Source organism: Lissotriton vulgaris, chromosome 11 (genome assembly GCF_964263255.1).
Source record: "Lissotriton vulgaris chromosome 11, aLisVul1.2, whole genome shotgun sequence".
Classification (NCBI taxonomy): Eukaryota; Metazoa; Chordata; class Amphibia; order Caudata; family Salamandridae; genus Lissotriton; species Lissotriton vulgaris.
Genome location: NC_141699.1, coordinates 74,518,086 through 74,544,395, shown reverse-complemented (window position 1 = coordinate 74,544,395; position 26,310 = coordinate 74,518,086). Strand labels below are relative to the sequence as shown.

Below are 26,310 nucleotides of genomic sequence, written 5' to 3'. Positions count from 1 at the left end.
CCCTCGAATGTGCCATCAGGTGGCAGCCATCTTGAGCGGTTCGCGCTCTAGCTTCAGCACAGTGAGCCGCACCCTCCTGAATGACAACGCAGAAATGCAGGGCTTTTAAAGAACATCGGACACACGAGCCGGGCAATCTTCGGAGTAGCACGGGGGTAGGAACAAGGATTCCGTTATCTGCCGGATATGTGAGTAATAGACTCTGACCTCGAGTCTTTAATAAACGGGTCACGGGGACAAACAAATGACTTAAAAAACTCGTAATTATTTAGCAAATAACACCAAGTGCGGTTTTGTTTTTACAGTAAACCGCGCAGAATACCCCTCGCCTGCAAGCTCATGGGGCTCTGAAAATTACTGACAAAAGTATGTATTGATCCCTTTGATAGGGTTGTGAGTTGAGTGAAACGCTTATTGTTTTTCAGCATTTCCCTTCTCATGTGGAAAATGCGAAGGAGGGTTCCCCTTTCCCCCTGTTGATTGCTGGTTTGTTGGAAATGCATGGAGTCATGATTGTTGGTGTGTATGATGAGATGATAGTGTACCCGTATCCTGAGGTCACTATATGTCTCTAACGAGAGAAACTTTGGCGACAGACAGCTGATCTCGATAGATGTAATGTTCTTACCTGTTTGATTACATACAGGTACATGATCGCTCTTAGAGATATAAGGCGGTTTCTCCACCAATGTGTTATACAACTATCTGTTTGCATTCTCATTCGGATTGTGATGCTAATTTACGCATATATGTTGGTTTCTTTCTTTCTCTTTTTCTTTACAGAGACCACATTGGGTCCATTTTTTACTGCATTGTTTCTGCTTCACCTGGGCCAACTCATGGCCCGAAGCACAAACATTCAGCTGATTTTTGCTGAATTGTTTGTAGGACAGTAGGCATAGCTTCATAGAACTGAGTATGTATAAGTAGGGATCACTATTTGGTCCTGATGAGTAAGCAGTAGGGGACTGCTTATGAAACATGTCGACTAGGTAGCTAGCTATTGCTCTACCTCACAACCCCTTCTTAATGTTCCCAGCTAGAGAAGTCAATAAAGTATATTTTTTTCTACTATGCCAGGGAATTTTTAACTTTTTCTACTTTTTTCACACTCACTAGTGTTAGGTCCCTACACTCTCACTGATACCCATGCACCCACACATAGCCTCTGTCACAACTTAAGTGCTCCCGCGTAGTTCGTCTGGTCGTAGCACGCCCCGTCCCGTTATAGGGGCGGGAAGACCCCTATGATGAAGCATGACACTAACGGTTTTTTTGTGTGTGAGGGGTATTTTAACAAGCACATTGTGCTCTCATCTTTTCACCTTTAAGAGAGTGCCTAGTACCACTTCTAATAGCAAAAAATTTAAAATAAAAACTATCACTTCATTCACTTTTTTGATAGAATCTTTTTGGTTATGTAATAAAACTTATCCCAAGTGGGAACGTGGATGTTAAGTCACAGGACAGGGCTGATGCGATGCTCCATTAAAGCGGTACATACTTACAGGTGGCCGTGTTCTCCTGTTCCTCCTCTGTTGTCAGCGTCACCGTAAACCCTGCAAGCTCCGCCCGTAGCACTTCCTCCACAGCGGCATGTGTAATGGCAGCCGCCAGTGGCAGTGGGGCATTCCTGGAGGGCACATAAATGAGTTTTAAGTGGGGACTGCAAGCGAGTAAACAATGTTGTTTCCTACAGACAGGACATGTTGAGAAATGGCCTCTGAAATATCCGGAGCTCATGTATTTAAACCAGTTTATTTGCCACAAAGGAAGTGACTCAGTAAGGAACACGCTACACCGCCAACTCGATCATATGTCACACATTCCGAACGACATCTGCTCAGTTACCTAACCCAAACACACTAATATGTGGAATTTATTAACAAGTTTCTCCAATCTTAAATAAAAAAAAAAGGTTTACCAAACCTTTTTTATATACATACATGCACAAAAGAACTGAGACGGTCAATGAACATGACCACAACGTACTTCATAACAATAACCACCCACTCAAAGGAAATTTAGGAGCCGGGACACTTTTCCTTTTTACTCCTTATCTTCGTCAATCTTCACTTTCTCTTCACTCAAAACCCATGCGTGCTCTTTCATCATTTTTCCTAGGTCTCTAGATTTCCATTGGTCAGTTCCAACACAACTATTTCTCTCCCCTAGTGACTCTCCCCTACAGAGGTGGATCAGACTATTCATACACTCTCTTCCATACCAAGCCACCCATCTTCATTCTAACCCAACAATTCACACAATATTTTTGCTCCCCTTACTTTTGTCATTCTCATTTATTTCCTCCATTCCTTTATCGCTTATTCCCTTCTCCATCAACATCCTCTGCTGTTTCATCAAAGAAAGCACTTTCACCTTCTTTTTTTACTTATAACTTGAGTTTCTCTCACCAATCCATGAGGCATGGTGCCTATATTACACTGCTCCCCCCCCCCACACACACACAGCTGGATGACTTCCTTTAAAACCCTGATACATGTTTCAACTCATCCGTTGCTTTGGGATAAATCGACATTCTTGTGTTTTTAATTCTTTTCTCTACAAGTTTCCTAATCTCTTGGAACACATTTAATACAAATGTCTGTATCTAGTTAACACTGAAATCCTTTACTCATAAAACATTCCTCCAAAAACGACACTAGTTCTAGTATTCACTTCATTCCAAAAAATGTTTCTTCTGGCCACCGTGAGCAATAGTCCATTACAGCCAACACATACACTGTTTTCTCCTCCAAAGTAGATCATGTGGACCAGATATGTCCAAGGTAATTTTTCAATGTTTTGTTTGGACTTTCAACGTCGCCTTCAACTTCAGATGACAAACTTTTAGGCGAGCCGAACAAGCTGTTTTTTTTTTGTTTGTTTTACAGAGTTGTCTCTTTTTAGATCCTTTTAGTTGGTGGTCCTGCCTCTGGTATTAAATTTTTAAACATAATTGTTAATTATTCATGCACCAGTCTCTTTTTAATATTAATTAGAATTACGTTAATTGATTTATGTTTAGCGCCATTTTGCTACGCGATTTTTCTTTACTATTACTCAGCGGCGAAGCCTACAGAGTGTGAGGGCTGCATAATGCATCTGGACTCCAGTTAGTACTTCTTTTCCCTCTTCCAGTCTTTTATTATGGATTACAAACAAATCTGCACACTTGACGCAGAGCCTCATGCCAGAAATGTATTTGAACACGGCACCTGCTCTGCCACTCAGGTAAATAACTGGCAAGTCAGCCCAAAAATCTGCTTTAATTGCAAGCTTTTAAATTTAGGTTGCCCCTTTTATTTTTTCAGTTGGAGGTCCTGGCTAGGTTCTTCTTTTTCGTTAATGTATTCTTTTAATTATTCTTGCAGTAGTTGCTTTATTATTTTAATTCTCATCACTTTCGAGGATTTAGGTTTGGCACTGTTTTTTAAGTTCACATTTCTTTCCCACAACAAGACCGCGAAACCTGAGAGCGCGAGGGAAGCATCTGGACTCCAGTATTTCTTTGCCCAATTTGTTCTCGCTTTCACTGTTACTTGGGCGAGCGCAGCCAGCTTACAAATGGCACACCTAAGGCAAGCCCGACTGCACCCTTCCACGCAACGGCCTAGGACGGAGTATGCACTTGCATGCTCACATCCCAAATCCAATCATAAGACGAGGACTTACGACAACTGAAAAACTTCATTTAACTCTGGCGTATCCAATCGGTCGATAGCGATCTACCAGTATCTCCCAGAAAACTTCAGAGTAGCTTGCAGCCTAGAGTTCATTTGTAGGTCACAGTCTACCAGACAGCATGGCTGTCTGGTTTGGTAAAGACTTCTTGGCGAATTTCAGAAAGTTGCCCTAGTAATGTATTCCACCAGCTTATCACCACTGGCTTTATGGTTTGTAACTCACATTTTCTGGATTTCCATTTGCTTACTTTATTGGCTTAAGGCTCTCCAGGTTCAGTTTGTCCCTTTTGTTGCCTAACCGGAGTTTGCTGTATTCTTTCAAAAACAAGCTTTGTGTGCACAGACCTTTAAATCTTGTTCTGATCTGGTCACATTTGCTGGGCATTCAAAGATGAGGTCAAATGTAAAGCGCTGTCTTCTGAGGGCGCTTGTTTACTTCTCTTTCTCCGACTTCAGAGTGAGAGGATTTATTGTGACAATCTTGCTGGATACTGAGGCTAGGAAAGAGGTTTTTTTCTAGCACACAACAACATTTAAATGAACTTTGTAACTTCAGACTATATCTGAATTAGGAACACAAAAGAAGCACAACTTTTGTTATGTTTGAAGTGTTTTGGAAACAACTACTTAATGTGATCAAAACAAATCATTACACTTGGTGATGCAATTTCCACACTTTATGTGCACTGTATAGTCAGTTTTACTAGTAAAACTGTAGGTCTCTGCGAATGTAATGGTTAGTCTCAATTGAAAATGTGCTGTCTGTAATGGCAGTGCGGCACCATACCATGCATAATCTGCTCTATGCCTCTCCACTCTGAACCTTTTACACTCCATGCCCCTCCACTCAACTCCGCATTAATCAATTTACTCTGTGCAACTAATCTCTACTCCACTCAACACCACTGCACTCTCACACTCTACTCTGCAACAGTGCGCTCTTTGCCACTGCACTCTATGCCACTGCCCTCTGCATCATTCCACTCTATGCCATTGCACTCTGCGCCACGCCACTCTACTATGTACCACTCTAATCTACGATGCTGCTGAATGCCACTGCACTCACTGCCACTGCACTCCAAGACACTATACTCTGCAACACTCATCTTCAATACACTCTACACCTGTTGACTCTACTCTATGCCACTCCAGTTTGTGCCACTTTACGTGACTCCATACTAAGCCACTCCAATACACAACACGTTCTTCCACTCCACTCTACTTCACTCTTTGCAATTCCACTCTATGACACTTCACGCGACTCTCCTTTACGCCACTAACTATTAGGTATGTTAAACAGCAGCTATGCTGCTGTACAACATGGCTAAAACACATTAGCAAAGCCCATAGCTCTTGCATAGACGAGACCTATTGGCTATGCCAATGCTTGTTTATTATGTGGATCACCTTTTCAACCACCCAAAATCATTCGGTGACACTTGATAGCAAGTGATAACATAGAAACAGCCACCTCACTGCGTGGCTCCAAACGGTCCCATTTTAATATGGGACACTCACAAATGTCTTCTGAAGCAAAAGGCAGAAGTGACATGTCAGGTTTTCACCCTGCCCAGCACAAGGGCTGTAGACCGGAGAGTCACCTACTCCCCAGAGACTCGTCTCACACTGTTTGCACAGATGTTCCTTCTCACCTTTTGTGAAGATGCATCTTTTTTTCTAATAAACTCTTTTTATTGATTATCAAGGCAGTGTATGTGATACAATCGTACGTAATCACTTCGAGGCAATGCAATCTCAAATAGGAACATATCTTTGAAATACAATAAATAATCTGTCTCAGCTCGATATCCAAAAAAGCAGCAGCCAGGTAAATAATATTTTGACGATTTTTACAATGTCCAAGGCGTCTTTCACGTCACACGCCCGCTGAGCTGTCCCTTAACAGTAGAGGACTCAGTCCATCCCATCTCATCCTCAGCATGCAAAGTTTCCAGGGTATGTGGGTCAAGTCACCACAGGGTATAACGTTGGGAATAAGGAATCATTAATGTGTGGCCTAGACTGTCTACCCTATCTGGGTAGGGACTATGCCTGAGCCCGTCTGGGAATCAGAAGAGTTTTGAAGGGAAATCACATATGACTTATAAGGGTCCCAGATGTCTTTGGGACAAGAGGAGCTGGGCATTGTGCTGGAGTAAACTTCACTATTTGCAATAGGAGAGACTGTTTAACCAGCTTTGCAAAGTGGGGGCAGTCGCAAGGCTCCAGTGGATTGAGATCTCTTGCTTGGCTAAGAGCAAACTAAGGGATGCAAACGTACGGACAGTCTTTGGGAAATTTACTGTATATCCCAAGAGTGCCACTTCAGCTGTGGGGATGAGGGAGAGTTTAATCATGTCACCCAGTGTCTTCTGAACCGTCTCCCAGAAGGAATGGATAATGGGGCAGGTCCATGTAAGATTGGCAAAGTCTGCGTGTGGGGCACAGCATTTCCGGCAAGTGTGTGGCCTACTGGGATCAAGCCTATGAACTTTAACAGGAGTGATGTATATACTGCACAAAAATGTAAAATGCAGCAGTTTATGCCGGCTATTTAATGAGAGATCTTTCATTACTTTACAGCATTTGGCCCATTGGTCATCCGTGATGGGGCTCCCCAGATCAGTTTCCCAGTTTTTACGGACATGGTCATCTATGGCTGTGATCAGTGCGGAACAGGCCTTGTAGAGTTTAGATAGCAGGTGTACTCCGGTCTCGCTTTCAAGGAGGAGGGAAAGAGGAGCAAATTAATCAGGCTCCAGCGGGAACCCCAGCAACGTTGCCCCCAATGCCGAATGCAGCCGCTTAAGGACAAAGGTGTCCATGAATGTAGCATCCTGAAAAAGAGCTTCTTCCATTGTCGAGAAAATGTAACCGCAGGGATATAACTCGCCCACTGTAGCAATGGAGAATTTAGTCATTGTGCATTGTACAAGCTTTTCGCCTGTGATAGGAAGCCAGCGGGCGTTCGGAAGAGGAAGAGCCGAGTAAAGATGCATCCTTCAAAGATTGTACTAAGATGGCCCTAGCCTAATGGGGCACATCTCTTTGTCACATTTATTTTCAAATATCACTTACTACTATTTCTAGTTCCTGGTTCACTTCCCAGTTACTTGTTTTGAGTATTTAACTTTGAGTTTCAATATTATGTTGTTTTTACTACTTTTAATTTCTTTGTTTGATATCTAACGTTCGACTGGAAGGTTTAAGTTTCATGACTCCTGGCTCTTCAGAATGGTCCTTTCTGGAATCGGGCTCCGTATATCAGAGAGGCTTTGAGCTAGTAGATTGATAGTCTTGTAGGCGGAGTCTGCTTCATTGATGGCATTCAGGGATTGTGGGAGTCAGAGGACATTCTGATGCACTTTAAGCCTCTCGAAAAAGGTTGACAACATGCCCGTCCCACTTCTGACAAGGAGGCATGTGTTACACTTATACTGTGAACTAATTTCCCTGTTCCCACAGATGAGCAGTTGACTTCTATCCTTTACTTGGTAATGCCTGAGAAAGCATAACCACATATACGTGTTGCATTTAATGTCAATTAGTAGGGGACATCAAAAACGGGGCGGAAACAATATATGTCTGCTGGTGTGTATGGGTCCAGATAAGAGGATTACTGAAATCAGGGTGTGAAAGAGGGGGCATTTAACTCGAACGGAATACAATCTAGTTGTCCCATACAAGTTGACATTACAAACATTTGCAAATAAATGCTTATTACAATGCACACATTTTAGGACCAGAGACCTACAGTGAGGTACCTAGAATCACACCATTTGTTGATGGGATTGTGGATTTGTGGTTCCCAGGCCAAGAAAACAACCACTAGAACGGATCTCCTCACTAACTGTCAGAGCAGGCATTTTCCAGGGTGGTTTGTTTCGCCAACTGTGTCAAACATATAACTCGAGAGGTCAAAAGTTAAACAAGACTCCACAGCACATGCTCCTCCGGTCTTCTGGCGCAGGGGTGTTGGGCAGTGTGGGGGAAGCTTTCACTTCTGAAGACCTCGCTCTCCAGTGCTCTGAGCCCCCCGGTACTAAGGAAGTGCCCCACGGAGCCATCTTCTAAATTTAACAAGCACGTGGTCAAGTAAACAGCCTGAAAACAAAGCGCGTGCCGCCTCCTCCCGTACTCTACGTGCGCGATTTCAAGATAGTTCATTTGCAAAGGAGGCTCTTTATGGACCGGCGTTTCTCAGGCTCCCTTGAGCACTTCCTGTGTGATTGCCCCGCCCCCTGCTTTGTCTGCTTTAACTAGGATTCCGAGAGGCTGCTAATCTCAAATGTCTGTCGTGGGGAGTTGTGTATACTAAGAAATCACTAATCAATTCACTAATCAATCCCTAGATCGAACTTCGGAACTCACCGGCCTGAGCCTTTAATGGTGGTGTTGGATTTAACCCTAAGCTTTGGCGAACATGTTGTGTCTGTCCTGGGTTTGTTTGTGTGACTGAGATGGCGAGAAATGTGCGGAAGAAGCACAAATTGATCAATGGCTCTTGCTCTAGTCCACGTTGGTTGAATTAGGTGTCTAGACCGTGAAGCCGACGCCAAGATGCGTGGATGCCTAATTAAGTGCTGAATGCATATCACCAAGCTGCCAAGAAGAGTCAGGCACGCTAAAAGTTAAAATAAAATAAAAAAACATAGTCTGCGCTGCCGCGAAAGTGATCGCAGCTGTAAAGGTGCCCACGAGACCGTTACTGGAAGACAATGACAGAACATCAGTTACTGTGGGCAAAACCGTTTTGGGATTGTACTAGTGCAGTGGGTTTTCAGAAAGAAAGTCACATACTAATTTTAGACAATAAAAAAAATGAGGCAGCAAGAATTACGTTTAAACTGCTTAAGATAAATTCTAATTGCTTCAAGGTTGGCTGGCTCCATTTGCTCCTCTTTATCAAGTGCATTTTTTTAAACTTGTACTGCAAAGCTTTTGTTGTTGCATCTTTTAATCAAAAACATGTTAGTCTGGACAAAACGGTCATGAACTAATAATATATGGAGACAATTATGAGCCTATGATTCTTGAAAGAATTGTCAGAGGGTAAACTCTGGCAATCCTAGGTGCAAAATTGTGCAATCGACATCTGGTGAATTTGAGACTAGATCATAAGATGCTACATTTATGCAAGGGGCAATTGTTTGTGATTTAGCTGTGAAACAGTTTAGCACTGCAAGTCTTTTGTGCTAGAGAAATGTAATGATCAGTTTGTAAAAACCTGATCATCCTTGATGTCAGGCTACAGAACATTTAGGGTATAGAAGCAGTGAAGGAGGGATACATATACTGTAGAATAAACATGCTTTTGTGACTCCAAGAAAACAACATCCCTGCTCACCTGAAAGATAAACAAGTGCTGGTCAAGCAAAAAACGAAACCAAAAAAACAAAGGCCAGCCCTAGTGTGATGTACATGGTGCTCATGGTTCACCATGCATGTACACATATGCCGCTTGACACTGCCGCAGACATTTCTTGTACTTTAAATTCACTGCTCTGTGATAGTGGACGCTCATCTTGGAGCAATAACTTAACAAAAATAAAAAATGCCATTATCAAGAAAGTAACTTGAGATTGCATCTTCCAGCCCACCCCCCGAACCCTTCCCCAAAATATAGAAATCAAACTAAAAGAAAAGTAATATCCAGGGACTTAGATGCACTGGATGAACGGGAGCTGGGAATCAAATCAACACCACAGAGTGGGATGGCGCGCTAAAAGTTAAAATACAAATAAAAAAAGCATTGGCCGTGCGGTGGCGAAAGTGATGGCAGCTGTGAGGGTGCTCGCGAGATGGCGCCTGTCCTCGTAAGCGCGCGCCCAAGCGCATAACCGCAAGCTCTAGGCCACCACCAAATGAAAATGGTAGCATTTTCTGAAGCCCTTACTAAAGGTCTTGCCAAAGTAGCGCATGCGCTGGCTCAAACGAGACCTAAAAATGGCCACATTTGCAAATCGGGTTCATTTTGTATTAGTGAAGACATGCTCTATAAGTATTTGACAAGTTATGGGGGACTGCCTGTGTTTGTGCTTGCTGCAGGCAAAGTTTTTGGAAATATCAGGGAAATCAACATTAAACAAGCATTCGTAAACCCAAATAGTCTTGCCTACATTAGGTATTGGCTTACAAATTATTTTAGCAATGTTGTACAGCAGCATCATCATCATATCATGTGGCTAAACAACTGACAAAGCCTACACCTTGTGTAGGGGAGACCTATTTGCTTTGCCATCGCTTGTTTTTCTCGATTCCAAACCCAGAGTTCACAAATGTCAAATATCATGGCATTAAAATGGGCATTCAAACATCGTTTGAGGCAGTGCCACGCATAAGAGGACCCTTAAAATGACAGTTTAATGTTGTGTTGCTAGTTGTTCAAGCCTCCCACGTATGCATGCAGATGTCAGCTTAAATGTATACATTTTTTTAAAAGCTGTAAATAATATACTAAACTCTTCTCTACATCTTTCCTTAGCGTAACAATACGTTTAGCCATATGTGTGCTCATAAAATAAATGTACCTAAGTAATCAATATGAGAAGAATTCGTTGCTTCAAACATTCAATTCCAATATCCACCCTATATGTTCACATGGGAAGCAATGGACTGTGATGAATGATCTCGTGCCCTGGTCCTGGTACATGAATAATAGAGGGCAAGTGTGGTCACCCAATGGTCATGGGTATAGTATCGGGCTATTCAGACCAAAAATATCTATTTAGAGTTTCATCCAGTCTAGTGCTAGTTAGGAACTGGGAGCTGGAAGGAAGGAGCAAAGATAATGTACATTAAAACAACTAACTCCCCCCCCCTACCCCCCCCCCACCCAATTGTATTAACAAGGGGACGAGAACCCCTGGGCTCCAACGTTTTCATAGTTAATATTTTATACTGGGTGTTTAAAAGCAGGAAACGAACCGTTGACGTTTTAGGGGAGCAGTGCGCTATTGCTTGGCAGGTCGCATAATGATAAGGGCCTGCGCTATTAGAGACTGAGACAGACACTTCGGTTAGAGCATTCAGGTGGGCCGGAAGTCCTGAGTGACCAGGCCCGTTTATTTAAGCCTTCTGGCCACGCCTGGCCAGAAGGTGCTACATTGTGTGCATGAACTTCCGGGTAGGGGTCCCCACGTGGCTGGCGGTGATGAACTAGACCGCTACAGATGCCAAAACTGAACAGTACAAGCAAAAAAAGGTGTTTGCCAGGAGATGGTGTTCTCTGCAAATCTCTGATATTTCAAAGTGTAAGTGTTTATTTTTTGCTTTTTTAAGGCAAGGGTGGAAAAGAGCAATTGGCTCTCTAAACTCACACAAAGCGTAGGTAATACACACTTATGCTGATAAGCACAGAGCTGGCGGGAAAGGAAGCACAAAAAAATGAAGCGCCCCCCGGGGAGGACGTTGTCACTGGGGGGTAGGGGGATTGGAGAGAGGCGAGGAAAAAGCCAATGGAGCAAAATGGCATCAGACAACCTGTGAATGGCATCTTGGAGGCTTGGACAACAGACGGAAACAAAACACAGCCACGCCACAACCGGACAGAGCCCAGAATGTCGGGAGGAGTGTAAAAAAACAACACAGCAGTGCCAGGTGGTAGTGCATCTGGACAGGTGCAAGGATTGTTGAGTGTTAGAGAGTAGATGGCTGCAAATACACGCTTATGGAGTGCTACAACCCTAATGAAGCAAGAATAAACAGGGCTATGGAGAGCGCAGAGGGATTGGGAGGGGGGGAAAGAAATAGTGCCTGAATCAAGTTGGGAGCAGCAGACGGGCACTAATTAAGTTGGATCAATTGGTGCTGTCCTCCACAGCAAGCATTGGAAGAGACGCTGCAGCAGCACTGGCCAAATAAGATAGCTACAGAGAAGAGGGACGCTGAGGCGGACAAATGGTAAGTAAAGGGCGGGCTCCAAGTCTTTTTTGTAAACAATCGTGTCTCGGAAGCAAGACGTATGCTTGACCCCAAAATCATCCCACTAGACCATAAGATACACCCACAAATAGCAGAACACACACTGACCTCTAAGACCGACCCTTCAGGCGCCACCGTATGGCCCAATCCGACCCTCAACGACTGTCTCTGCACCAAGTTTTTTTTTAATACTATGAATATGCCTTTTCCATGAAAATGTAAGACACACACACACGTGTAAAATAGTTACGTTTTCATGTACATATATACACACACTATAAATTCCCTTTCCACCCAAAATTCTATACCCACCAAAACACTAAAAATTCCCTTCCCACCATAAAACCTAAAAATATCCTAGCCACCCAAAAAGCCATACCCACCCTAAAAATTCTATTGCCACCCAAAAACTGCTCTGCTACCCACCCCCAAACACCACAACTCTATATATATATATATATATATATATATATATATGACGCACAAGTTCGAATTTTGAAATTGATGGCACTCCACTCAGGGAATTTTCAACAGCGTTTTATTTCACAACTGTGATCGCCTACGCGTTTCGAACGTAGCGTTCTTGATCACGGCAAGGTTTCAAACAGTGAGTCCCTCTTCAATTTTGCATTATATACACATGTGACACACTTTGCATTATGGTCATTGTAGTTAAATTCAGATCATTTAACCAAAGTGCATTTGCAAACATTTTCTATAATGTACATTGTTATGTGTCTATTATATCGAGATAAATGCATCAATACAGTTTGGAGATCAATACTGTTCAGTGTTACCCGGACTTAGTGCCCTTTGGTTGCCAAGCATGTGGTGTCTGTGTTATGAGTCTAAGTGTAAGTGAGGATCATAATTTTGAGGCAAGTTGCGACGATATATATATATATATATATATATATATATATATATATATATATATATATAAAAAATCCAAATCAAAACGAGTCGCCCCTGTGGAAGAGCCCGCAGGTAGGTGCAAATTCATCTTTTTATTATGAGGCAGCTGCATACAAGAAACCGCATGGAACAGTCATCACTTCCTGCCGCCAGACGAGTTTGGGGAACCCTTTCCCTTAATCATTGGCTCGTTGTTGCTGAAAACAGAACGGCTTTGCGTGCACCATTTAAATCCTTTTGAGCCTGCCCCAGTGGGCAGAGCCATTCACATGGCATTTTGGTTCCGGTAGTGCACACAATCATTAAACTCACAGTGAGTCGGTTTCTGCCACAGCACATGACCTAGTTAATAAAATACCCCAGTGGGTTGATGCCAAGTTCCGTTGGTTGCCTTGCTGTATTTTTTTCAGCCGTCTCTCGATGCCCACCTCTTGTTACTTGATGACACCGGACTGGCGCCATCACAAGCCCACACTCACGTGGTGGGACTCTCCTGCGGCTGGGCTCAGCCGCTAAATATCCAAATCAAACGAGTCGCCCCTGTGGAAGAGCCCGCAGGTAAGCCAAAATCAACTTTCCAACCGGTATTAGTTCCTGACAATTTGGAGATGTATCACGAACTTGTCATCAAAGAGCTTAACCCTTTCGATGCTGATGACGAGCTCAGCTCGTCATCACCCACGGGTGTCGTGTGCTGATGACGAGCTGAGCTCGTCATGGTGCCACTAAAATGGCATTTTCCAGCACAGGGGGGGGAAAACGCCCAGCAGCCATGTGGTTAAGCAACTTTACATTATCACTAATAAAAAACGTAAAGCAGCCAATAAAAAGAATCAATGTTATCGCAACTTAATCAAAAAACTGGAATCTGGAAGCCAGGCCGACAAAGGCGGTAACATTGTTTTATGGCCGCGAGAAATGTATGCTGCCGAAGCAGAGAGTCAATTATTGGACACCTCATGCTATAGGAAAAGTAACTTAACCATTGTCAAAGGAGCATGGCAAGAACAGAACATGAAACTAATGGCATGGAGGAGTGCTAAACTTTTGTCCAATGATGAATACAACTTCATGAAGAATGACCACCCGGTAATACCGACGTTTTACCTAATACCAAAGGTACATAAGGACATCAAGACACCGCCTGGACGCCCGATTATATCGGCGATAAATAGCGCAACTGAAAACATTTCACGCTACATAGACTTTTTTTTACAGGAATTGATAAAAAATTTAAAATCATATGTACAGGACACGTCTGATTTTATCAGAAAATTGAGTAATAATGAGTGGAGTACGGACTGCTTATTGATAACATTGGATGTAACGTCACTTTATACATCGATCAAACATTCCGATGGGCTTAAAGCGATAGAATTCTTTTTAAGAGACCCATGAATTTCTCGGCGCATAACAAAATGCTTTTGTCAATGATTGAAATGTGCCTTGAACAAAATTTCTTCCTTTTTAATAACCAGCTATATCAGCAGGTCTGGGGTGTCGCAGTGGGGGCCTGCTTCTCCCCGAGTCTTGCATGTTTACACATGGGACTTTGGGAGGAGCGGGTCCTCGGAGGCACTCAGAGATGCAATGCAGGAACATGTTCCTTTATATTTAAGGTACATAGACGACCTATTTTTGATATGGAAAGGCTCTTATAAAGAAGCCAACGATTTTGTGGAAGCGATTAACAACAATGGGCTCAATCTGAAATTCACTTCACATATAGATGCTAGATCAGTGGTATTTTTGGACACTGAGGTCTATATAATGGAAACAGGTATAGCCACAAGGATGCATAGAAAACCGACGGCTGGAAACACAGTCCTGCACACGTCCAGCCAGCACCCTTATCACCTGATCAGCAGCATTCCCTTCGGAGAAATGCTGAGGATCAGGCGGATATGTAGTGCTGATCTGGATTGCCAGATAGCGCAGGAAGAAAGCAAAGTACGCTTTCTGTTGCGTGGTTACTCAATTAAGACCATACAGAAAGCCATTAATAGGTCCAATTCTATCACAAGACAGGAAGCTCTAGCAATCAAAGATAAGCCTTGCGATCAAAAAGCAGAAGATATAGTGATTTAGCCACGAGTTATTATCAAATATAGCAGACAACATAAGGAAATTCTGCGAATTTTCTATAAGAACTGGAATTGAATAACAGGGGATCCTGTTATTGGTAAATACATCCACAATAAACCCAACATAACTTTTAGATAATCTGTGTCCATGGCAGATAAACTAGTGAACAATTTCCTTGAGAAACAAGTTTCAGATACGTGGGGTGCCCTCGGAGGAGGGTTTAAGAAATGTACAGTCTGCAAGGCATGTAGGCATGGGTGCAATAAGACACAATATATTGTACCCTTTAAAGATGAGCCTGTGCTAATTAGGAAGCGCATGTCATGTAGAACTGAGTTTGCAGTCTATGTGCTGCAGTGCCCTTGTGATCTCCGGTATGTGGGGAGTACCCGTCTTCCGGTGCACAAGCGGATACTGCAGCACATCAGGGCTATCGTGGGGAAAGATCAGGCGTACCCAGTAGCCCGTCATTTTGAAAACCTGCATAACAGTGACCCAGCATTCCTTCAATATTATGCCATAGATTGTGTCCTGCCATTAAAGAGAAGGAGACAGAGATGCAAAACTCCGGGTATTGGAAACCAGGTACATAATAGAATTAGACAGCAAAGGCCCCTCGGGGATGAATGCTAGTGAAGATCTTTATACTTGTCTGTAGTTCTGAATTTATTTTGTACCTGGTCCAATTAGAATTGATAAACTAGACATCTTACAAACCTGGAGGAATGTCCTCCACTCTGTCCCCCAAGCTCGCTGTGAATCATGAATGATGTCTCTCAAATTGGTGGTTGGCGCTAGTTGACCTAGGGTGGTATGAGGATGTCCTATAAGATCTTAAACCTCTTCCCACACCTTTTTATGATTTTAAATAAATATGAAATTTTGAATCAATATTGTGCACTATTTTTTACACATTGGGTTAAGGTATTGACGAGGGTAAAGTATAAGGATGTGTGAGTTCACATGAATTAGATGTAATTATAGTTCTTACAAGTATTTTGATTATGTCCCTTTGTGAAAAACAATATTGTAATTTTATAAAATATGTCCTAGGGTTTGTACATGTTCTGATGTCAACACAATATTTATTATGATGTTTACGGAATCTGATATTTATTGCCAAAAATTGCACATATATATTATCAGTGGGAATTACAATTATGAGTAGGAATAAGTTATTGTTCCTACCCACGGGCACTTTGCCTTTTATTGTAGATAGTATGTATATAGAATGATAACTAATTGTATTCTATTTATGCATTTGCACTTTCCTGATTTATATATATATTTTCCTGTATTTATTATTATATTACATGTGGATTATATGTTTATGATTGCGAAATTTGCACAATAGATGTTTTGCACAGAACAAAAATACCCCTGTGAATGTAATATATGGCACTATGCCATTAATTTAGTTTCGAATAACAAACATTTCTATTAATGAGGATGTGAACAACAAAGGATTAACAAGGTGAGGTTGGAAATAATTAATACCACCCCCTTTCTTTGAACTCTACCCTCGTCTGTGTTTAGCAACTGTATCATGTGATCAAGCCTCGAGCGGGAGGCGAAACGCGTCATGCGGACTTGCTGGGTTTTATTTCTGAAAATAAAACACTAAATTTGCACCAGAAACTTTGGGTCTGACTTGTTCGCTTTTGTTTGAAACTGTCCAAACAGTGAGGGCAGTGATGTGGCGGCTGCACAACATCGAGCGGAGTACAAGGAATATATATATATATATATATATATATATATATATATATATACACACATACATACACACGCACACACATACGTACATACCAAAGGTTACGAGTACGTTATAGTTAGGCTCAGGTTTCACTCGTAAAAAAACAGTGATATTCAGCAGTTATAGTTAGCCAACTATAACTCGTGCCCCCGCAATGCACTGCTTATGACCTCACATATTGCCTCACGGATGACATGGTCAGCGACATCATGGATGACAGCTCCCTCTGTCCAAAAGAAAGTCTGCTCTGCCTCGAGTACATGAAGGATTCGAAAGGGCTTTTAGGTCAGAAGAGCAACTGGGTGCACAGCCTAAGTGAACGCACTGTGTGTGAAAAGAGGGCGGTAATTATTAGGTGCAAAAGGGTGAGTGGATAAGCCTACCAAACCACTCAATAAAGGGTAGACTAGCTGCCCAATATAAAACTTACGGGTTTACCCAATGCACTCAAGCAACAGTAACACATATATTATGTAGCAATTCTCTCTAAAGTACAGTGCAACAAAAACAACAGAAGTCAATCAGATGCTCCAGAGGGAGAGTAGTCCGTAGGAGTCCTTTATTATGTCGATTAGCCAGCCGACACGTGTTTCATCGCTATATGCGAATCCTCAGGGCTTTAATGGCTGTATCTAAACCAAAAAGGTCGCACTGCTGGTGATACTTCCGACCCAGCTGGGCCCGTGACCGTAGGTTTAGTGAAGAGACAGAGTCACTAGATTGTTTCCAAAACAGTATAAAAAAGTGATGTAGGTTGAGTCCCGAAATAATATTCAAGCCGTATTGGGTAATTGCGTGGTTATGCACTGCAATATAGGAATCCAAGTATTTCTGGGTGGGTCCCGTGGTTGAACACCCCCTACAATGTGGGAAGGGTACGACTCTTTAGCAAATGACGACAGCGACTCCGTGTAATGGAGACCTGGTCGCCGTGTGTTCTCGCCGGGACGTGTTCCTGTTTGGACCAAACAGGAACACGTCACGTCCCTGGAGCATCTGATTGACTTCTGTTGTTTTTGTTGCACTGTACTTTAGAGAGAATTGCTACATAATATATGTGTTACTGTTGCTTGAGTGCATTGGGTAAACCTGCCTCGAGTACATGCTCTTGCTTACTCAAAGCAGAGCAGAGTTTGCTATGGCTCCCGCCAAGCTAGAGCAAACAGCGAACCCCAGGACATCGCAGGAGCCAGCCAGGGGAGGGTCGGGGGCCAGTCCCCAGGGACATTATTGGCTCCAGGAGGGGGGCTGTGCACCCCCTCCTTTTACTTACTAGGGCGCCACCCTGGGGAGGTGGTGGTCCCCGGGTACGTGAAGGCCGGGAAGGGGACCTTGCGCTATCTTCCCAATGTGATATTTTGGCCACTGGGATGTGTTGGTCCCTGGGCCTGGGGGGCGGATCCTGCACTGAGGGGCCCTCCCAATACAAATATCTAAGCCCTGTGGAGGTGGTAGTCCCAGGGGCAAGAGGGAACCAGGAGTCCCCTACATTAATTTAAAATGGCCCTGGGGAGATGGCAGTCCCTGGGGCCCAGCACAGCCCCTATAGTGAAATAAACCCCTGGAAGGTGGCGCTCCCCGGGGTATATAAATACCCAGGGAGAGGGGTCACTGTGAGCCCCCCTCCTTTAATTATTTATAATTTAACCATGCACCCAATACTACATGATGAGTGGGAGCCAGTGCTTCGTTTTTAAAAAATATCTGCGGTGGGAGTCTCGATCCAGCGTGACTCCCACCAAAATGTTTTTTCATAAAAATGCTTTTTTGGCCCTGCAGGGTCCCTATGGGAATCCCTCGCCCCAAGAGGCCTAGCGGTTCAAGGTATTTCTACCCTCCTTTTTTTTTTTTTTTAAGTGTTTTCCCTGTGACTTAGTCCAACCGAGTCACAATATGGCTGCCAACGCTTTCTGGTTTGAAGTGATGGCAGCCAATCAAATCTCAGCATGATGGGGTGGGGAGGGGGGGGAGGGGGGAATCGCAGATCCACTGCGCCATTATATATACACCCAAATCTACCTTAAGGTGTCTTCCGCACACAACATCTCAATCCTCAACACCACTATCAACTCTATCCAAAATTGGATGTCAACTCATCAACTTATTCAGACCCCTTCCAAAACTGATTTCCTTCTTCTCTTTACCTCACTCTCTGTCCATTCAAGATTGAACTGTAGGAGGAATCTAAATTTACTTAAGAACTAACCTATCATTCTCGACAGTGCTAAATCACTAGGTGTCATACCGGACAAAAGGCTCAACCTACACTCCCATATCAATTCCATTGCCTTGAATGCACGTTACCAACTTCCTCTTCTCTGGGGGGGGGGCAGCGTTTTTTTCTGGAGCAAGACCTAAAAACCTTGGTCCAATTACTGGTTCTCTCCAGATTGGACTATTGCAAGTCTCTCCTAGCTGGCCTCCCCAAAACCCACTCTTAAATCTGTCCTCCATTCAGTGGCACGTTTCGTTTATGGACCCAAAAGAAATTATCGCATTACACCCGTACTGTTTTCTATTTGCTGGCTTGCCATCAAAGAAAGGTCAATTTACAAGCCTGCCTGTATCACCCACAAAGCCTTGCACACTTCCGCCCCTCGATACCTGGTGAATAAACTCAAAATCTCAGGCGGCTCTAGACCTTCATGTAATGCTGAAAACGTATTGTTTGAGTCCCCTACTTTCAAAAGAAAAAGATTTATGGCTCAAACCTTCTCAGGCTATACGGCTAGAATCTGGAAATCTTTTTCTCCAGAAATCCAAACCACCACCTCTATCCGGACTTTTAGAACAGATCTCAGATCTCTGCTCTACCAAAGACACTTTTCATGACCCTCAAGGCCGCTTGGTATTCCCTTGAGCTCAGCGTTGTAAATATGTATTTTATACCTGTACTCAGGCGCGCAACACCCATTGGACTCACCGGGCTTCAGCTTCCCTCGTCGTGTGTGGCAGCCCGGGCTGATACAGATCCCGGGCACACACACAGCCGCACCCGAACGTTTCACAGGTCTTTGCAAGACAATTTGCATGTTAATTAGGCATTGTTGTTGTTTAGCCCCTTCTAAGAGCCCCTGCAGCCCCACTCTGCCTACTGCTTATAGAATCAGCCCCCCCCCCGAAATTATTTCTTAGCACCCCCCTCCCCCCCCCCCGAAATTTTGCTCTAGTTGCGCCTCTGCCTGTACTAACCCAATATTGCCACCTCTTATTTTATGTTTACTTTTTTTAACTATCCGGATTGTATTTGTAACATGCAAGTATGCACATGCCAAATGTAACGTACTTGGCTCTATTGTAAAGTGCTCCGACACGTTTGGGTAAAGGCTGCACTATATAAAACTGCATTAAATAAATAAATAAGCGGCAAGATGAGAACTCAAAAAGGCACTAGACCTGCGGACAACAAGCTCCCGCCTTTACCAGCTCTTCGGACGAGGAAGAGGTTTGGTTCAGTCATGGATTGTGATGCGGTCACTGGACACACAAACAGTGACGCTGCAGAGCAGGGGGAAAAGCCGGGTGCCGGGAGGGTCAGGCAGCAGAGGCCTGGCGTCCTACCAGCTATTGTTCCTGTTCTGTCAGAGGATGCTGGCCACCGCTGAAGGCCAAGGGCAGGGTAAACATGCCTTCCTGTGCCGATGATGGACGCGCATGTCACCACCATGATACATCCAGTCTGCCCTTCTGCAGCTGACCTCAGCCAGGTCTTAATCCAGAATGCTTTAAAACAGGGAGAGTTTTTAACACCACTGCTGGACTATGTGATAGGAAGCCAGAACCCCTCATTTAGGTAAGTCGGGGCTCTGTGGGTTGCTGTCACAAGCCTCAGAGTTCTTGCCCCTTCACAGTCACAACAATACCCACAGCAGGTATTCACCGCAATGGCGCCCACACGCATTCGCTGCAGCTGGTTGCAAGAGCAGCCAATGCAGGTCTAAACCATCATGCACTGTATAGAGATGGTGGGTGTAGAGCCCTTGACCCCCTCACACAAATACAGACTGGAGGTCCCATGTGCTGCAATTTGCAGTGCCAGCAGCGCCTTAGCCTCAGTGAAACCACTTTTCAATGTGGGGAAATTCGACATGGAGTGCAAGCTGGCATCAGATTCATACAGTGTACCGATCTCTCGTGTGCAGTGCGTGCAGTCCTGAAGCTCTCGCACTGCGTGCCAACGCCGCAGTGTACACTTTTGTATCTGGCGGGCCCCAGCAGCACTACAGCTAATGGGCTCATGAAAGTCTATCGAGGCCTAGGGTGTGCGAGGAGCAGTGAGGCTTCTGCCGATTCATTCACACGTGTTCAGTTGTTGCAGCCACCTGGCGTTATCACAGGGGGGAGGTGGGGTGGCAGATGGGGTCGTAAGGGTTCTCACCCTGGTGAGGAGTATACTTTAGTAAGCTGTATGGAGTGAGTGCCACTCAATTACTGTATAGCGTGAGCGCCACTGCAATACTGGATGGAGTAGGCGCCACTGCAGTACTGTATAGAGTGAGCACCACTGCAGTACTGTATAGAGTGAGCACCACTGCAGTACTGTATAGGGTGAGCACCACTGCAGTCCTGTATAGGGTGAGCACCACTGCAGTCCTGTATAGGGTGAGCACCACTGCAGTCCTGTATAGGGTGAGCACCACTGCAGTCCTGTATAGGGTGAGCACCACTGCAGTCCTGTATAGGGTGAGCACCACTGCAGTCCTGTATAGGGTGAGCACCACTGCAGTACTGTATAGGGTGAGCACAACTGCAGTACTGTATAAAGCGAGCCTCACTGCAGTACTGCATAAAGCGAGCCTCACTGCAGTACTGTATAGAGCGAGACGCGCTACAATACTGTATAGAGCGAGCCCCACTGCAATACTCTATAGAGCGAGCCCCACTGCAATACTGTATAGAGCGAGCCTCACTGCAGTACTGCATAAAGCGAGCCTCACTGCAGTACTGTATAGAGCGAGACGCGCTACAATACTGTATAGAGCGAGCCCCACTGCAATACTGTATAGAGCGAGCCCCACTGCAATACTGTATAGAGCGAGCCCCACTGCAATACTGTATAGAGCGAGCACCACTGCAATACTGTATAGAGCGAGCACCACTGCAATACTGTATAGAGCGAGCCCCACTGCAATACTGTATAGAGCGAGCCCCACTGCAATACTGCATAGAGCGAGCGCCACTACAATACTGTATAGACCGAGCTCCACTGCAGTACTGCATAAAGCGAGCCTCACTGCAGTACTGTATAGAGCGAGACGCGCTACAATACTGTATAGAGCGAGCCCCACTGCAATACTGTATAGAGCGAGCCCCACTGCAATACTGTATAGAGCGAGCCCCACTGCAATACTGTATAGAGCGAGCACCACTGCAATACTGTATAGTGAGCCCCACTGCAGTACTGTATAGAGTGAGCCCCACTGCAGTACTGTATAGAGTGAGCCCCACTGCAGTACTGTATAGAGTGAGCCCCACTGCAGTACTGTATAGAGTGAGCCCCACTGCAGTAATGTATAGAGTGAGTAAACGCCAGTTAGTACCACTGCATTACTGTGTGGAGTGAGTACCACTACATTATTGTATGGGGTGAGTACACACCAATGCATTTCTGTATGGAGCACCACTGCAGTGCTGTATGGAGTGAGCACCTTCGAAGTAGTGTATGGAGTGAGTACATCAGCATTACTGCATGGAGTGAGCACCACTGTATTTCTGTATCGAGCGAGTGCCACTGCATTACTGTGCATTAATCTAAATCCAAAACTAGATCCAGTATTTATAAAGCACAAACTGCTCACCCTTAAAGGTCTCAAGGCGCTGGGGGCTATCACGGAGATTAAGTACGCTATTGCCCAGAATCACATGGAGCCCTGCTGAGCTGCCGCGGTGATAGAACCGTGGCCCTGTGCCACGGAGTCCGCCACTTGCCCGCTGAGCCACACCTCTCCCTCTCAGATCCCGCTCGAAAATTTAGAATTTTGGATTTACCACTGCATTGCTGTAGGGAGTGAGTACCATTGCATTACAGTATATAAGGATCACCACTGCAGTACTGTATAGAGTGATCACCGCTGCAGTACTGTATGGAGTGAGCACCACTGCATGGAGTGAGTCCCACTGCATTACTGTACATAAATTTAAATACAAATCTAAATCTGGTATTTGTGAAGTGCAACTTACTCACCCCTAAGAGTCTCAAGGCGCTGGGGGCAGTCGGGGAGATTAAGTGAGCTATCGCCCAGAGTCGCATGGTGCTGAGCTGAGTAACCGCAGGGGATTGAACCATGAGCACTGCGCTCCGGAGTAAGCCCCCTGGCTGCTGCACCACACCTCTCTCTTTCAGATCTCTCTCGAAAATTTAGAATTTTGGATTTACCACTGCATTACTGTAGGGAGGGAGTGCCACTGCATTAATGCATGGAGTGAGTGCCACTGCATTTCTGTATGGAGTGCAGTGCACTATTGTACTTGCACCACGCATGAAAACAAACATGGTCAATGGCCTTTATTTTGACTTTTGACTATTGCATCAAAGCAAGTAGGGTATAGCAGGGGCATCGGCAGCGCAAGCTTCTCTAACAAGTGGACTGGAAAAAAGGGTGTGTGCTACAGTGTATGAGAGTGATAGCAAGTATGGGAGAGCGAGTATGTGAGTCTTTGATAGCATTAGTGAGAGTGTGGGCATGTGTGTGAGCGCATGGGAGTGAGAGTGAGACCCCACATGCAAGTGTGTGTGAAAGCTTGTGTGCTGTGGCTGCGATATGCTGCTAGCCCTCATGGAGGGAATTGTTAGTTACTGGGGTAAGGCACCCAAAGCATAAGGATGGGGGTGTTCTACATTGCAGGCCTTTGAATACTGCTCAATGCTGGAGCTGGCCAGAGTTTATTCTCACCTCACAGGAGCCGCCCCGGGTGGCACTACAGGCTTATGGACAGAAGCACTCCGAACAGAGTGTGCCTGGCATCTAACCGGTGGGCCTCGACTCCAACTTGGGCTTTGCAGACCCATGGAGTAGGGTAACCAACAGGCATGGTTGCAAATTCAGGACAGTGAATGTAAAAATTCTGGACAAAGGGTCAAAATTCAGGACAAAAATTCAAGACAAAATGTAAGTTTTACAACACAGGGGAGGTCACGTAATATTACATAAGTAAATAGACAACCAACACAAGTACAAGTCAAAAAAAGTTCATACTAGGTTGAGACAATAATGCATTTCATGGTTTTTGGTAGGCCTACAGCTTTGATCAACTGTGCAGGTCTTTTGTGGTAATTCATATGATCATGCTCTATTTATATGGTTACTGCACAGGGTTGTGCAGTCTGATATTGTGCTTACAGTTCATGGTCGTGAGCAGGCATGTTTGGTGGGAGAAGTGGTCAGGAAGATCTGCTGAGGTGGACTTAGTTTCTAGCATCTCATAACTGAGTGACATTGTGAGATGTAAAGCAGCACGCATAGAATATAGCTAAATGGGACCTGTAGTGCTGGACTAGAGTGCAGTTCTCCAAGTGGCCAGCCATAGGAAACTGGGTTTCTGTTGCAGTACCCCATCCCCCCTCCCCCCCCCCTCACCCCACCGGCCCCCACATTTTGCCTGGCTTCTGACGAAGGTGTACTGGGTCCCTGCTGTCCATGTTCCCAGTAACGGTGTTCATTCCCGAAAGTCATGGCTTAAGGTCAATAACGGCTATAAACTACCTTCCCTTTTTGTCCACAGTTGAACATAAATGTGTCCGCTTGCTCTATGTCACCACTTGACGAGTGCAGTCTACGACAGTGTACAAATGCTGTACAGCACCTGCACCCAGCTGCACATGGAGGCCCACCTTAAGAAGCACAGACACAATCATTTTAAGTTCTAAAACAGTCAACCTCTCTTGCTGCACCCACACCACCTCTCACTTCAGGGAACTACACTGGCTCTCAATCAACAAACAAACCTGATTCAAACTGCTCACACACATACACAAAGCACTACACAATACCAGTCCTGCATACCTGAATATCAACATACACTTCTACACACCTCCCAGAAACCTCCACTCAGCCAGACTCTCACTAGCAAACCGGAGGCCCTGCCTTCTCCCATGTAACCTCGAAAGCATGGAAGAACCTCCCTTTCCACGTCAGAGCCTCCTCTTCAATTCTTGTGTTCCGCAAGAAGCTGAAAAGCTGCCACTTAATGTCTTTGCTGTTTTTTCTTTTACATCCTGGTATCTGTAGTTTACCATTTATGATGGAAAATAAATCACAAATATCAGATTTAAATTAAAAAATGTATAAATGGATTGTTTACTTGCCCGCCATGGTTTATCTTGAATAGTCCCTTTGGTTTTCACTGTGGTTCTAAATCTGTATCTGGCCACATCAACACGGCTGGACTGGGACAGAAAATAGGCCCAGGCAAAAGGGATAAAAGTGGCTCCAATCTGCGAAGCAGATGGGCAAAATACTGTGGTCCATATTTACAAAGCGGGACAGTTTTGATCTTCTGAAGACATATCAGAAGAACAGAATGCCCACCAGACATTAAAACAGGCCCAAAAGCAGACAAAAAACACTAACTGTCAGGCTAGCCCTTCTCCACTGCCAGATTGGGCAAAATACTGTGGTCCATATTTACAAAGCGGGACAGTTTTGATCTTCTGAAGACATATCAGAATAACAGAATGCCCACCAGACATTAAAACAGGCCCAAAAGCAGACAAAAAACACTGACTGTCAGGCTAGCCCTTCTCCACTGCCAGATTGCCCTATAGGCCAGATTGACCGTGCACACCAATGCCAGTCAGTCGGAATAGTTCAGCAAAAAGTGTGCAGTTAGGAGAGTGCTGACCTAGCCCACTCTGACTGAAATCAGCCAATAGAGAATTAGTGTCTCTTCATGCTTGTGAGTGTGGAGCGCCAGGGGGATGTCATGTGGCATTATTGCTGCACCTTTACTGTAGTAATAGTGACATTCTTTAAATACACTTAAGTAGCACTCACAATTAGCAATACTGCTGCCTGCAGCAGTCCTTTCATGCAACATGTATGACTGTATGGCCTTTCACAATCGGGGCAATCATGAAGGCACATTTTTCTTTTAAGAGCAGGTGATCTATTAGAGTTCTGGTGCCGATCTGTGGGACATGCTCAAATTCAGTATCGCAAAGAGGTCTGTGAACTCTGAAAGTAGAGAATGCCAAAAATTGTAGGAAATGGACTTCCAACACTCATCTTAATAGCTGCATGTATTGCCTTTTTATGCTTTGTTTGACATAATAGATTGCTTTACCAAAGTTCGATTCCGGAATTTTTATGCTTATACAGCAGCATGCCAAGAAGAAATCTCCTTTGCGCTGGGCAGTTTTCAACCGGTCTCTTGAAACATCCAGGAGGTTTGTGAAAAGCCGATTTGAAATTACTTTCACCAAGCAAACTCCTCCTTAAACATTCCCTCTTCTGCACGGACCAAGGTGTATTAGGGGCATACTAATGTACAAAACACAAGCAAGTGATGTGATGCTCCTAACACACCTCTTACAACAGACATGTGCCTGTTTAGTCATTTCAAAATGCTTCTACAGCTCGCGCTGTTTCATAAATGTTGCTAACATATTCTTGTCTTTTTTTAATTAATTTGTTTTTTACTTATCCACTTTATTTTAAAATGTTTCTATACCCATTTTAACCAGGATTTATAAATTATGACTTTATTTTTAATTCAACTGGATTTTCAATAGACACCAGCCACTAAACAAGAATGCCATGCACTAGGCTGGTTTTGTTTAAAACAACAGGAGTGTAACCCGTAGACCGAGTTGAGGTCAGGGTAGGTACATGAAACAAACAAAGATATCTCAACCGGTGTAGTTAAGAAGGACGGTTATGTATGTAAGTAAAAAAACTTTACACAGGAGGACAAACCAGGAGACTTGGTAGATTTTTAGAATGTGCA

The 26,310-nt window shown here is 44.3% G+C and overlaps 1 protein-coding gene across 2 annotated transcripts in view; it reads right to left on the bottom strand.

Annotated features, from left to right (window-relative positions):
* PPM1F (protein phosphatase, Mg2+/Mn2+ dependent 1F) overlaps positions 1–26,310 on the bottom strand; it is a 177,842-nt gene that overhangs the window by 124,663 nt on the left and 26,869 nt on the right. For both annotated transcript variants that reach the window (XM_086942726.1, XM_086942727.1), the window contains exon 3: positions 1,509–1,633. In XM_086942726.1, coding sequence (XP_086798852.1) covers positions 1,509–1,633 — 125 coding nt within the window. The remainder of the gene's footprint in view (positions 1–1,508; positions 1,634–26,310) is intronic.